General features: G+C 33.8%; 2 protein-coding genes across 2 annotated transcripts; both read left to right on the forward strand.

Moving 5' to 3' along the window:
- Window positions 1-3,050: 3,050 nt before the first annotated feature.
- Window positions 3,051-3,897, forward strand: LOC125824189 (serine protease inhibitor 5-like). Its single transcript, XM_049503551.1, has one exon. The coding sequence runs from the start codon at window positions 3,062-3,064 to the stop codon at window positions 3,725-3,727; it is 666 nt and encodes a 221-aa protein (XP_049359508.1). The 5' UTR covers window positions 3,051-3,061; the 3' UTR covers window positions 3,728-3,897.
- Window positions 3,898-6,545: 2,648 nt separating this feature from the next.
- Window positions 6,546-13,055, forward strand: LOC125824171 (CBS domain-containing protein CBSCBSPB5-like). Its single transcript, XM_049503532.1, has 14 exons — window positions 6,546-6,970; window positions 8,200-8,368; window positions 8,510-8,642; window positions 8,718-8,888; window positions 9,044-9,122; window positions 9,224-9,337; window positions 9,441-9,507; window positions 9,675-9,780; window positions 9,873-9,931; window positions 11,222-11,328; window positions 11,413-11,546; window positions 12,137-12,222; window positions 12,333-12,422; window positions 12,551-13,055. The coding sequence occupies exons 1-14, from the start codon at window positions 6,813-6,815 to the stop codon at window positions 12,731-12,733; spliced, it is 1,656 nt and encodes a 551-aa protein (XP_049359489.1). The 5' UTR covers window positions 6,546-6,812; the 3' UTR covers window positions 12,734-13,055.
- Window positions 13,056-13,918: the final 863 nt, after the last annotated feature.

The raw sequence follows: 13,918 nt of genomic DNA on the forward strand, positions 1-13,918 counted from the left end.
CAATGTATAAATGCATTTATACAAACTGAACAATTTGTATAAAATTGGATGTATCTAGCGAATTATACAAATCAAAACCTCCATAACAAACATAAAATTTGCTATGGAGCGCAATTATGCAAACTATAGCTATAACATACAAATATGATTTTTATGTTTGCTATATGTGAAAGTTGCTCTATTTTGAAAGGATTTGGGGTGGAAATGCAATTTATTGCTCCATAGTTTAGCTGTGTAGGACTGGTCGAATAAGCAATGATAAACTACTTTATCAGACATACATCACTATCATATATATTACTATTATTATCTCTACTGTCAAACAATTACATATATTATTACTTTTAATATTTTCTACCATATATTATTGAAGATACCCACATTCCTTAAATTGGGATTGATTAATAATCCCCTTAATTTACTCTTTCACTCGTAATCAACCACACTCTCTTAATTCTCCCCTCTCATAATCATCACTCAATTATCTCTTCTCCTTTCTCGTTCAAGAATCTCACCATACAATTTTATTCCAACAATGGCTAATCTACTCTCTTCTTTTCAAGATATCATTACCCTAACAAAATCTCTTAAACTCAAACCTTATTATGTATTGTTCCTTTCTAACGAGACCAAATCGAAATAATTGTTACAAAGAAATAATTTTAAGTTAATTGATGGATCGGGCAAACAATTCACATTCATCGTCGAAGCCTCCACAAACTCTTTATTATGTCTTTATCTTTAGAGATAGAGGAGCTTGCCTTAGAACAAAAATTGTTGATAACTGAATGACGTACAACGCTGCTTACCCTAAGGCTTCAACTCCATCTAACATCAAAGTAAGTTCGGCCAGATCGAAAGAATCTTGATAGACATGATCGAAAGAAGGGGCAACTCTATCTCCATTTTTGCTCATGCATTCGTTAAAGTCATGCTATGGATAACATGGACTATTTTCAACTCTATTTTTGATAAGTTTATGTTATATATATCTCTATTAACTAATCGTTTTCGTTGTAGATGGTGACATAGATACAGTGGGGAGAAGGATTAAACATGATTTTTTCGATATGTATCAGAAATTAATGTTATGTATCTCAGTCTCAAAAGTTTTGAGTGTTGTTTTATATCTGATATAAGGACATGTATCTAATAATGTATTTTACATTTCTTGTATCTAATTTTGTTTGACATAAGATTTATTATTAGATATATGTGTATCCACGTTAATTTAGTATTGTATCAAGTTTTTTGACAAATGATTTACTATCAGAAACATGTATATCCAATAAGTAGCAATCGTAACTAAGATCTGAGTTGTATTTCTTAATAATGGGATATCTGAACATGTATATGTCCACCATTAAATCTCAAATACACGACTCTTAACAACATAATGATATTCACCATTGTTGAAACATAAAGGCTCCAAATTATTTAAGAAAAATTTCAGGGGAGTGTAAAGTTTGTATTCTCTAAAAAATTTCGAAGTATTTCGATTTTTTTTTGGAGTTGTAATACTCTAAAAATTTTATACGCGTGATTTCATCCTTAAATCATGTCTTTCAGTTACATTCCTTATTTAAGTACATTTAATTATATGTATTTGGTTAATTATCTAAACGCGTCAAATACTGAAATACATGTATCCAAGGTCGTACAATCAAGGAGAAAGAAATGTAAACTTTGTTGAATCGCCAAACAAAATGGAAGAATTTTGATTGTTTTGATTTATTTTAGGAGATGTGATATGATCTTTAAAAGTTGTTACAAACGCAATTTACTATTTAATTAAGAGCTTTCAATTATATCACTTAATTAGATATATCTGGTCGCAACAAATACATGTATTCGATGTCCAATTTATGGTTGGATTCGTAATAATGAAAACTGAAGAGAAAAAAGATAATAGATACTAAACTAGTGTGATTTCTGTTATTTATATACCCAATAAGCAATAACTTCTTTTTTGTTAAAAAGTCCATACTTAATTTCATTTCATGTCCGATCATTATTAAGAAAAAAAGGGAAATGGTTGGGTAGATGAATGTGCTACTTCCTCACATTTTGAAGACTTTAATATCAAAAAAGATCCTTGTGAAATATAATATTTTATCACATCAATAAATTTTCAAGAACATTCAATAAATCTTCTCATCTTCTATCTACCCCAGCCTCTGCTGATTTAAGAATATATCACATACAATTACTTTAATTTAAGATAATTCTTTGGAGCATGGCTTTTACGGAGTTTGTGCACGTTATCTTGAATAAGTCATTTACACAAAATTATATATATTTCTTATGTCAAATACCGATATAATTAAAGGGGATAACACATAAAATAAATTTAGTTAAATTTCAACTTGTGCCACATTATATTCAAACAAAGTGTGCTGGTATATATATAAATCCATTTCACATAATTTTAATTAATTCAGTCACATTATTCCTTGAACAAATTGAAGATTTAGATTGACTTTCTACATTTTCACGTTATAAGAGCATAGAATTATATATTACAGATAATTAAAAGCCGCCAATAAAATAATCAAATAAAGAAGAAACCGTATGTACGAACCTTGCCAAGCTTACACCAGCAAGTTGAAGAAAAAGAAACAATATAGTACTATTTAAGTTTTATCCATTGAGGGGGCTGTATAGTAACTTTACCTAACATCAAGATAGACATTAGCAATATCTCATGATGACCGAGTTGATTGAGCATGTGATCTTTTAAATGGTAATTCCTGATTCAAAATCTCCGATATATATTTTCTCTATCGTGCGGAGCTTCATAGTATAGTTTATCTCGATAATATTGAACCAAGATTTACCTCATGTGCACTCAAAATCACGACGGTAGTTTCCTCGTCAAGAAAAGATAGAGATTAGTAGTATTAGAGTATTATATAATGTGCAAAACGTATAAAAATGGACAACCATTAGAGAGAAATTAATATTCATATTTAAAACTAGGCAAAGCCTATAAATAGAAGCCTTGATTAGTCTAAAGAAGTATTCACAACTCACAAGCAATAAAACCACACACAACTCAAATATGACAAACTATTTATTCCTCTTATCTCTATTTTTACTTCCCTTTATTGCCTTTTCATCAACTTTCACTTCCCAAAATCCCATCGACTTACCTACTGCTACCAATAAATTAGTACTAGACACCAACGGTAACGCACTCGATCCTCGTGCAAGTTACCACATCGTTTCGATTGGTCGTGGTGCCGCGGGTGGTGACGTGTACCTAGGTCCCTCCCCAAATTCATCTGCACCGTGTCCTGACGGTGTGTTCCGTTACAACTCTGATGTAGGACGACCAATCGGTACACCCGTTAGGTTCATAATTAAATCTGATTATAGTACCGGATCAGGTATTTTCGAAAATCAAGACGTTAACGTTCAATTCGATATTGCAACGTCAAGACTATGTGTTATTTATGCGAATTGGAAAGTGGGAGACTACGATGTATCGCTCGGAGCGCGATTATTGGAGACGGGAGGAACTTTAGGACAAGGAGATAGTAGTTGGTTTAAAATTGTGAAAGTATCAGAATCGAGTTACAATTTGTTATATTGTCCTGGTCCTTTTGTTTGTCCATCTTGCCCTGTTGATGAGTGTCAAGCAGTTGGTTGGGTTAGGCAAGATGGAAAGAGACGTTTGTGTCTTGTGAAAGATCAGCCTTTTGGTGTCAACTTTAAGAAAGTCTAGTGAATTAACAATGCTTACTAGACTATGGATTATGTTTTAACATATTGTCTTGCAAAATAAATAAACATGTGATGACTACTATATGAAACTCTGCTCAGTATATTTTAGCATGGCTTTCTTAATAAATTGTATTTTCTTTTCGTTGACTTTATGTAAGGACCATTTGTCTATGTATTCTTAAGAGATTTGTTTGGTTGGTAGGATGTGATTTTCGATAAATCAAGATATCTCATGAGATTAGCTATTATATATATAGGATAACTAATTGTATATTGTCTCACTACTTAATAATTTCATATAAGATTTTAAGTCAGATACACCTAGATAAATATTTTTTTGCTACCAGATATACTGAAATAGGGAAAGAGACGAGCAAGAATAGGAGGGAGACGAGTGAGATTTATCTATGTATCCCAGTTATATGTGAATCCACTTGGATAAAATTTATCTAAAACAAATTACACTTAATTTTGATATCATATATTTTAATATACATATGTATCTGAACGCGCTAGGTACATATATATGGAGACGAAGGGATGAATTGTTATTTTGAAAAGTCTTAAAGTACTAGTGAAATTTGTTTGTGTTGTTTATGGTTGATTTATTCTTCACTAATTAGATTAATTACACTTACATGAGGAACTAAAGCGAACCAAAATATAATTTCATTACATATTACAAACCTTGAGTAAACTGAAAACAAATCAAGAATAAATAAATAAATAAATACAATCACTCCAAACAAGCATCCATTTTTTCCTGCAAATCCAAAATGACTAGAAAAAAGAATATACGAAGAAGCTAACTAGTGAAAGAAAATACGAATACGAACAGCTAAAATAAGAATTGTAAAAAAGACGAAGAAAATCAAAGTATGAAGTAAAACTGCTTTGCCATTAGTAGCAAAGCTTCCGAATTCGACGTGGCGTTGATTCCCCGGCAGCTGAAAGAGTAGTCCCGGCGAGAGCAAGATGAAAAGAAGATAACCTATCAGAATTGGTGCCCAATCAATCATATTTAATTATCAGGATTATCGTCAAGCCAAGTCCTAACTCGTCTAAATAAAATTTATATCTCCTTTATCTAGTCGAGAAGAATGGAGCTAGGGAAAAATCTTTAGATTTATGTAACGTGGAACCTGCAGGCTATTGAGATTGTGAAAAATGTTCAATTTACGCTCTCCTACTTATAGTATTGTTTTACACTGTCATGGATAAATTCTATGCTTTTTCCTCAAGGTAAGGATTGCGTTACTGCGTAAACTAACATATAGAGTCTTGGGATTGAGGGAAAAGCATCTTTTCTTATTATTATATATATATATATATATATATATATAAACTGTGCGAATACGGTTCGGAAACTGAGTCGTTCGGGTTGGCTCTATCAATCAATTATTTTCCGAAGCCGAGCGAATGGCAACGATGACGCGAAGTACCTTTTAGCAGCGGCGGAGCCAGCATGTCTTTAGGGGTTCATCCGAACCCCCTTCGGTGGAAAATATTACTATCTATACATGATTAAAATTATTTTTTAAATGTATATAATAGATGACGAACCCCCTTCGACTAGTTCGTATGTTTATTCCTTCGGATTTTGAACCTCCTTATTGAAAATCCTGGCTCCGCCACTGCCTTTTAGCGACGAGTTTTTTCACTAAAACATAGGGAACAATTCATATTCCCTCCTTTTTCCATCTATACTTACTATATACCCAACATTTATAAGGTCTTCTCGCCTCGTTTATTTACTATGTAAACAGAAATATATAAAGTATTGTATTATAAATAAATAAAAACAACTTTTGTGTGATAAATTTTATAATTAAATAACTTTTATGTAACACAAAAATATATTATATCATAAATTTAAAGTTGAATGACCAACGATGAATTTTAACCGAAACGTCTCACTATTAGGTTTCGTGAGGATATATAAAATTGCAAGGAGAATGCCTGCCTCCCCTTTTCAACAATTCCTCCTATTTAAGTGATTTATTCAAGAAGTCAATATGATACTTCTATATGTTTTATTTTAATTTGGTATTTAATTGAGCGATGATGGACTTTATAATGTATTGTCGTCCCTGGCCGTACAAAATAATAACATTGTTTTCAAAACAAATTGTTTTATTTTAGATATTGATATTAATGTTTGAATTTTCGGATTAATATAAAAATGATGACAAAAATTAAAGTTATATTGGTTCATTCTTTGTATATTAAAAAACAATAAAAAAAGAGAGGAGCAAGGGCACTTCATCTAAAGTTTTACAAAAAGAAAAGAAAATGCTGACCCTGACTCCTTGTTGATGTGTAAAGGCAAAGAAAGAATAATTCTGATTCATACAATATATATGTCATTGGAAAATAGTTTTGTGTGTAGAAGCAATTAAATTATATTTATTTAAAATCTAAAAAAACATTATGCAAGGTCACCACTCACCACATACCACGTTGTTCGTTTGCCCATTTTTTTTTTAATTTCTTTATTTATATTGAATCATTAATAATGTGGTGATAATGATCTGTCTCTTTGTATAATTATCCAAAAAACAGTTAAAATTAACTTAAACTAACGTGATCGGTAATCGAAATTCACATTATATATTTAAGAATATAGAATTTATGTTTTTTCTTTGCAAAAGGACGTAAAATCCCAAAAAGGAAAACAAAATTTGAGTATCTAAAATTCAACGCCGCACGTTTCCAGTGAAATTGGGATCATATTCCGGAGGCGGACATCGATTGACGTGGCACAATATTATTGGTCAAACTCTCTAAACACTTGGCGTCCTCCCAAAACTTTTCAATTGCAATTGTCATTCCTTTCTTGCCTTTCTCCCATTTCTAAAAAAGGTCCTTCTCTCTCCTCCTCTTCCTCTTTGCCGTTTTCCCGGGAAATTCATCTGAAGAATTTTCCCGGAAAAAAGGCATCTTCATATTTGACGACGACAAAATTATCTGCAGATTGCTATCATTATTTGAAAACAATTTTGTATATTTATGTTATTTTATTCTTAGGTTTAATTTGAAGATTCAGGTGAATAATTTTGTTTGATTGGATTGGGATTGGAGTTGAGATGACAACGAGTCACGGAGGAGGATCCTTGTCGAGGAGGAGTTCGTTGTCGTTGACGAGCTCGACGTCCAACTTGAAGAAGAAAGCAACCGCTCATGAAAATGGAGGTGGACAGCCTGATTCCGGCACCCGAAAGTCTATGTCGATGTCTCGTTCCATGTGAGTTTTTATTCTCATGTTATCAACCTCATGCACCTTGTTTTTCAATTGTTTCGATATTCATTTGCCCAATATTTTGATCATCCTTTGTTGTTAAAATTCGATTGCAATGATTCCTGTAGTGTATAAAAGGAAAACTCATATTTATTTCGTTATGTATGATTCAACGCTTGAGGCTCGATATCCTGATTCCTGAAGGTTATGAAAGGATATTTATGTATGTATGTGTGGTATATATACACTCACCGATTTAGGGAGTGGATAAGTGGTTTGTTTATCAGGTTGGATTGATTGAGAATTTTGGGGAGCTCTAGGTTCAATTTGCTCCCGTTATCCTGCAATCTAAGCAAAACAATTAAGTGTGTGACAGAATGTTGGTTATATATGCTGTACTAGATACTTTCATAGCCTAGCTGTTTTATTTATTTCAAATATTGGAAATTTGGAGCTGGAGCTGTGTTCTGGTGCAGGGAATATCCATGACTTATGTGTCGGTTCTCCAAAGCTAAAATGGAAGAGCGTATTCCTAATGCATTTGCATTCTTGAAATTATGTTTTTAGAACTGGAATCCATGCATACTGGTCGCTATCTTACTGTTACATCAAGTCAAAGTAAACTAAATTAACTGCTGGCATAGATTGAGTGAATTGGAGTTGCATATAGATGATTTTTTACATGGATGCATCCACGTTAAGCTGGTAGGACATGGGCACAGGGACTTCCATATAGATCTAAAATTATACATGGAAAAACTATGTTAATCTTAACGTACCTTATCTGCTACATCCTCATGTTCAATATTAAAGCGAGTGTGTGTTACGTGGTTGTATATTGCTACGCATTAAATGCTGCGAGTGATTATGCTGCACAATTTTGCCAGAGGTTTTTGCTTATTCAGTTTATTGGCTATACTAAGTTCTTTCTTTTGGGCTGGTTGAGTTTGTTTCATACACAAATTAGTTCTATCTTTAAAGCATTGCTTAGCCATTAAAATCCATCCACTACTTTATCCTTAACTTCTTGACCACAGAGTGGCAAATCTATTAAGTGACAGTCATGGCTGGAAATGATTATGCTAGTGGATGTGCTGAATGTTAAAAATCATGAGTTCAGCTTAGGGGTGGGGTTAACAACTACTCCAACTACTCCAACTCTCCAAGTCAAAGTGATCATTGATATATCCTTTCTTGTAGTAATAATATTTGGTTCTCCTACACATTTGTTTCAGGGGATTGACTGGAGAGCGGACAGTCAAGAGACTGCGACTGTCGAAAGCCCTAACCGTACCTGATAGTACAAGTATTTATGAAGCTTGCCGCAGGATGGCTGCTCGCAGAGTTGATGCTTTATTGCTGACTGACTCAAATGCATTGCTGTGCGGTATCCTGACAGATAAGGTTTAACTAAATCTTGCATAATTGTCATAATCCCGCCAAATAAAATCAAGTTATGAGATTTTCCTTTTAACAAAAAATAAATAAATACCTTAAACTAACTTTTCTTTGCATCCTTTTCATTTCTTCTTTGGGAAATTGAAGGACATAGCGACAAGGGTTATTGCTCGTGAAGTTAATATTCAGGAAACACCAGTTTCAAAGATCATGACGAAAAATCCTGTTTTTGTGCTTTCTGACACACTAGCTGTAGAAGCCTTGCAGAAAATGGTGCTAGGTTGGTATATTTAAATAACACAAATGGTTGATTCTTTCGAGCCTATTCAATAACTCACTGTCAAACTGGCCACAGGAAAATTCAGACATTTGCCGGTTGTGGAAAATGGAGAGGTTATTGCTTTGCTTGATATAGCAAAATGTCTTTATGATGCCATCGCTCGACTTGAAAGGGCAGCTGAGAAAGGAAAGGCCATTGCAGCTGCTGTTGAGGGTGTTGAAAAGCACTGGGGCTCATCTGTTTCTGGTTAGTCAAGAATTTTGCATTGTTTCTATATTTCATTGATATAGCTTGTTGAATGTCTTGAGTTCATTTTCCAAGTTCCCTGCGGTTGAATACGTTATTTGATCTTCCATTGCATGTGTCATTTTTTAACCTCTTTTATTTCTTGATTGTCTCAGGTTCTAATACATTTATTGAAACACTTCAGGAGCGGATGTTCAAGCCTTCTCTGTCAACCATCATCTCTGAGAATTCAAAGTAGGTAATATCTTTACTTATTATAATATTTAGTATGTGATTCATAGCTTGTAATCTGTAAGATAAATTTCATGCAATTACTGTACCTGTGGTGTTTCTAGGGTTGTTATAGTTGAACCAAGTGATACTGTTTTAGCCACAGCAAAAAAGATGCTTGAATCTCGAACAAGCTCTGCAATAGTAATGGTTGACAACAAACCACGAGGAATTTTAACGTAAGGTTTCTCTTTTTTCTCCAAATGTCAGCCACTGAATCTGAGCTATAATGTAATGCACACTAATCATCTCTTTCAAATATCTGCCTCATGGTGGTTGCAGTTCAAAAGACATGTTGATGCGAGTCATTGCTCAAGATCTCTCCCCTGAGTCCATTCTCGTTGAGAGGGTAAATCTCTCTCTTTCTTTATTTTGTAGGTCCTTATAAATTACTATCTTATAGTTTTGCAAGTAAATGAGATCTCATATTCTTTCATTATTTCCTATATTGGAATTTAAGAAAGAAAGTATCATTTAATCTCCGTCAACTTTTGTTTTATCATGCATAATGTTCAGGTAATGACCCCCAGTCCAGAATGTTCTACAACTGATACACCTATTGTTGATGCTTTACATACAATGCATGATGGCAAATTTTTACACCTTCCTGTGGTGGATAAAGGTAACATTTGATCTTCCCGAGTGTTGGTTTGAGATATAATATCTTCTTTTCCTGATTTCTTTTTAAAAAATTGTAATTCTAATGTGGTGCAGAGGGAACTGTAGTTGCTGTCCTTGATGTTCTTCATATCACTCATGCAGCTGTATCCACGGTAAGAAGCATGCACACAAATGTTTAAATTTTGAAAACATTGACTTTTCATAACTCACTAGTTATTATGCATATGCATGCTTTTTCCATAAGTTGACAAGTTTCTGAAATTAATGTCTTCCTAGTTATCTTTGCATATAATGGTGCATATAGAAAGAAAAAAATAAGTCATTGTCATCCCCTAAGAGGAATAAGTGCTCTGAGCTCCCTTTGACCAGTTATGATTTATGAAGGACCAGATGATGTTGAACAATCAATTGACAAGCCATTATTTCAGAAGTTCATCCATATATATTTTGTCATTCTGCCACTAAGATATGATTAAAGGGACTAATCATGTCAACTTTCAATTGCGGAAAGAGTGTAAACAACAACCATGAATTCCTCAGTTCTTAATGAACAATCATCACTCAATTTTATTGACGAATGAGAGCATTCAAACTTCAGTATGGACAGATTTCAGAAGACATTTCTTTTGTCAAAGAACCATTATTTTAAAATATGATTAGGTTTCTAAGTTTTGGCAAAGAAGCATATTTGTGCCTCATCATGACAAAAAATAGCCTTAAATGGCTCAACTAAGAATAGTAACTAGCAATACTTTGAACCATATTTCTGGTGCTCGTCAAGACAAAACTTGCCCTAAATAGTGTGGATCTCCTTTGTGCATTTTCTATGAAGCTCATCATTAGTAACGGAAAACTTTTAGAGTAATTCACTGGTCAAATCACCTTTTTAATGCTATCTTGTTTATGCCTATCCTCAAGTCAGTTAATTTCCCTTCCTTCCACTTCACCATGATGATGTGCTTCCTTTGCAGCCATTTGCATTTTAAATGTTTAAAATTTCTCTTTTAAGGGATATTTCAACTTGGAGTCTTGGGGCCTCTTTGCTAAAACTGTTAGCTTATGTATTCAACGGAAGGGTCCAACAATGTTTCCAATATGCAAAAGGCATCTCTAGATTTTGGTAATAATTTTGGTCAGCATTCACAAAGGAGATCAAATCAACAATGTTGCAATAAATCTTGGACATCATTATGGCCTTTCCTGACTTTGTTCTAGTTTTAAGATCCAAATTTTTTTCGTATTGGTGACGTTTCAATCCATCCTTCGATGCACTGTGATTCCGTGCATCAGGGACTTCCAGTCCTTTGAATTTTCATTCTATGGGTGGAACAAATCATATTTTTACAGTATTAGGATCTTAGTTTCTACATTTGATCAGCCAAGCTTTTTTGTTGCCCAAGCTTGTAGATAATTATTCCTTAACTGTGTGCCTCATTAACCAGGTGGGACAAAATGCTGGACCGAATAATGAAGCTGCAAACACTATGATGCAAAGATTTTGGGATTCAGCTATGGCATTGACTCCAGATGATGATGAAGAGACACGGAGGTTCTAGCCTCTTTTTCCATATATTCTGTTCAATCATTTTTTTTTCTTTTTACTGATCTTTCACATTTGTCTATGACGTTTCAGCGAGAGTTCATTGAAATTAGCTTCTGAAGGTGCAGAAACAGGAAGATCAAATCTTTATCCTTCGGCGAGCCTGCCAAATACTTTTGCCTTCAAGATTCAAGACCGAAAGGGAAGGATGCACAGATTCAACTGTGGTATGCTATTGATGAGCCCTTGTTAAAAATTAAATACACAAGAAACAAATTAAGTGCTTGTTGTATCTGACCTATGCATCATATATGAACTTCCATATATTGTAGTTAATATCTGCCAGATACAAACTAAAATTTGGATTCTTGTTCTTCTTTGAAGTATCTTCAGACTTCAGATATGAAGCTCTCTTTGAAGCCCCTGATTCCTTTCAATATTGTAGTGGCATTTAAAATGCGAATTTTCCATGTTACTCCTTTTATTCTTTGGTTCTCTACTATTATTGATCCCTCCCTATATAGTATATAGTGAGATTAAGGCAAGTTTGTGAACTAATAAGGCTGGCTTACTTTTCATATGTGTAGTACTCTTGAGAATCCCCATCATGCATTGTATATTTAGCAGTACTCTTGCTTGTCATTTTGAATTGTCTGAGAAATATTGGAACTATGGTTCTCCAGTTATATTATGCTACCAAAATCAACTCTTAATGAAATATGGCATCATCTCAATGCACTCTTTGTTCTCTCTCAAAATGAACAGTTAATAATTTGACTCACATCAATATTATGGCCCTTATATTTCCATAATTCAGATATACGGAGCGTGACAGATCTCATAACTTCAATCATTCAGAGATTGGGGAATGACATTGACCGAAACAACCTTCCTCAGATTTTGGTAAGGATGCATGAGCTTTTCCCTTATACATATGAAGGTTCCCTTTCGCCCGTGTTTTTCTGTAATAACAGGCTTGACTTCAATGTTCATTGTAAATCCCTCTGTTGCAGTATGAAGATGAAGACCAAGACAAGGTTATCCTAGCATCAGATAGTGATCTTACAGCAGCAGTTGAACATGCAAAGTTGTCAGGCTGGAAGGTACAATTGTTTCTTTTCCGGACCTTTGTTGTGAAACAGCACGCGTTAGTATGACTTATAAGAGACATAACAATAGTGAAAAAATATCATTTACAAAGGAACTGATGATAAAAATGCAACTTCTACAGGGACTGAGATTGCACTTAGACTATTCAGGAACGCCTGGTCGTAGGAGAGGTTCCAACTCGGAAAGTTTGGATTATGCTCATCCAGAATCTGCATGGGCCTCTGCCTACACCGCTGTAGCAGCTGGTGCTGCATTGGCCGCGAGTTTAGGTGTATTTGCTTTCTTAAGGAGATCCGGTGAATGATCAGTCGAAAGTTTCGCCACGTGATATACATACCCTGCACTGGGAGCAGCAGATAGGAAACAAATAATGGGTCAGCTTGATTTGTATGATTGTTTACTGTGCTATAGAATTTTATATACCTGGAAGCTGAATTTGATGTATAGTGAGAGTTGTGTCCTCTAATTACACGCTTTGTAACTCAACTGACCAAAGCAATTTTTTTTAGTTCCCAGAGTGTAACAGAATTCAGAGGTGTCATATGGCGCATTCATGTCCATGTAAAAAAAATTTACGAAACAACTTTTGTTTGTGCTTGTAATGACAAATTTACATTTATTGTCAATGTCAGTGAATAGGGTAAAAGACAAACTTTGGTTAAATTGTTGTGTCCAAATTTTTGTTCCTTTTGATTTATTGTGGTTGTATTTTTTTTGGGGGGGTGAGGGGACTTGAGATGAGAAAGTAGATGGTCGAGTCCAATTACTAGCAATATAAATGCAACAATGTATATCTGCTATAAAATATATAATTATTTAAAAATCGCTGCAGAGTGTAATTATGACATAGTAATAAACTACATTAAGTACAACTTTTTTTCTAAAAAAGAAAAAGGGTCCAAGTAGAACGTGGCTACAATAGAACCAAATTCTTTCTCAGCGTTCCCACCTCCACTCAGGTAATAAAGAATACTACTCTAAGAAGTTCAATATTTGTGTCGGTGCATGAAATCACGTGAGAATAGCAAAAGATACTGAAGAGTTGATTATCTTTTTTTTTGGTTTTCCGTGTCCGAAACTCACATTGAAATCTTATTAAATTTGAATCGTGCATGACATGATTCATTTATAAGTGGCGCCCCAATTAGATTTTCTTTATACCTAAGACTCAAATCGAAACCTCTAATTAAGGATGAAACAATCTTACTGATATACTACAACCAAGAGTTGATTTACATCTCACTTTTTTCTTTCATTTGTCAGTCTTTTTTTAGGCAATTTGCTTCCCTTCTTTGACTAATAACTCTTGTATGTCAACTTTTCTGAAGAAAAAGAACAAATTCACAAACATTTAAAAGTAATACTATAAAGATTACTTGATACCTCAGTCAAATGTTAAGTCTTTAAACTAATTAATTTTCATAAAAATAGAAATCTTTGATGAATTTAATTCCATTACTGAGAAGGGTACTCTGCTTGCTATCATTTC

The sequence above is a fragment of the Solanum verrucosum genome, unplaced genomic scaffold (genome assembly GCF_900185275.1).
Source record: "Solanum verrucosum unplaced genomic scaffold, falcon-dt-bn FXZP01000088.1, whole genome shotgun sequence".
Taxonomy (NCBI): Eukaryota; Viridiplantae; Streptophyta; class Magnoliopsida; order Solanales; family Solanaceae; genus Solanum; species Solanum verrucosum.

Bases quoted from the DNA above. Each gene is read 5' to 3' on its own strand.
- LOC125824189 (XM_049503551.1), top strand. From the start codon at position 3,062: ATGACAAACTATTTATTCCTCTTATCTCTATTTTTACTTCCCTTTATT.
- LOC125824171 (XM_049503532.1), top strand. From the start codon at position 6,813: ATGACAACGAGTCACGGAGGAGGATCCTTGTCGAGGAGGAGTTCGTTG. The intron at 9,781-9,872 runs GTAACATTTGAT...AATGTGGTGCAG, and splicing joins CCTTCCTGTGGTGGATAAAG to AGGGAACTGTAGTTGCTGTC. The intron at 12,223-12,332 runs GTAAGGATGCAT...CCTCTGTTGCAG, and splicing joins ACAACCTTCCTCAGATTTTG to TATGAAGATGAAGACCAAGA.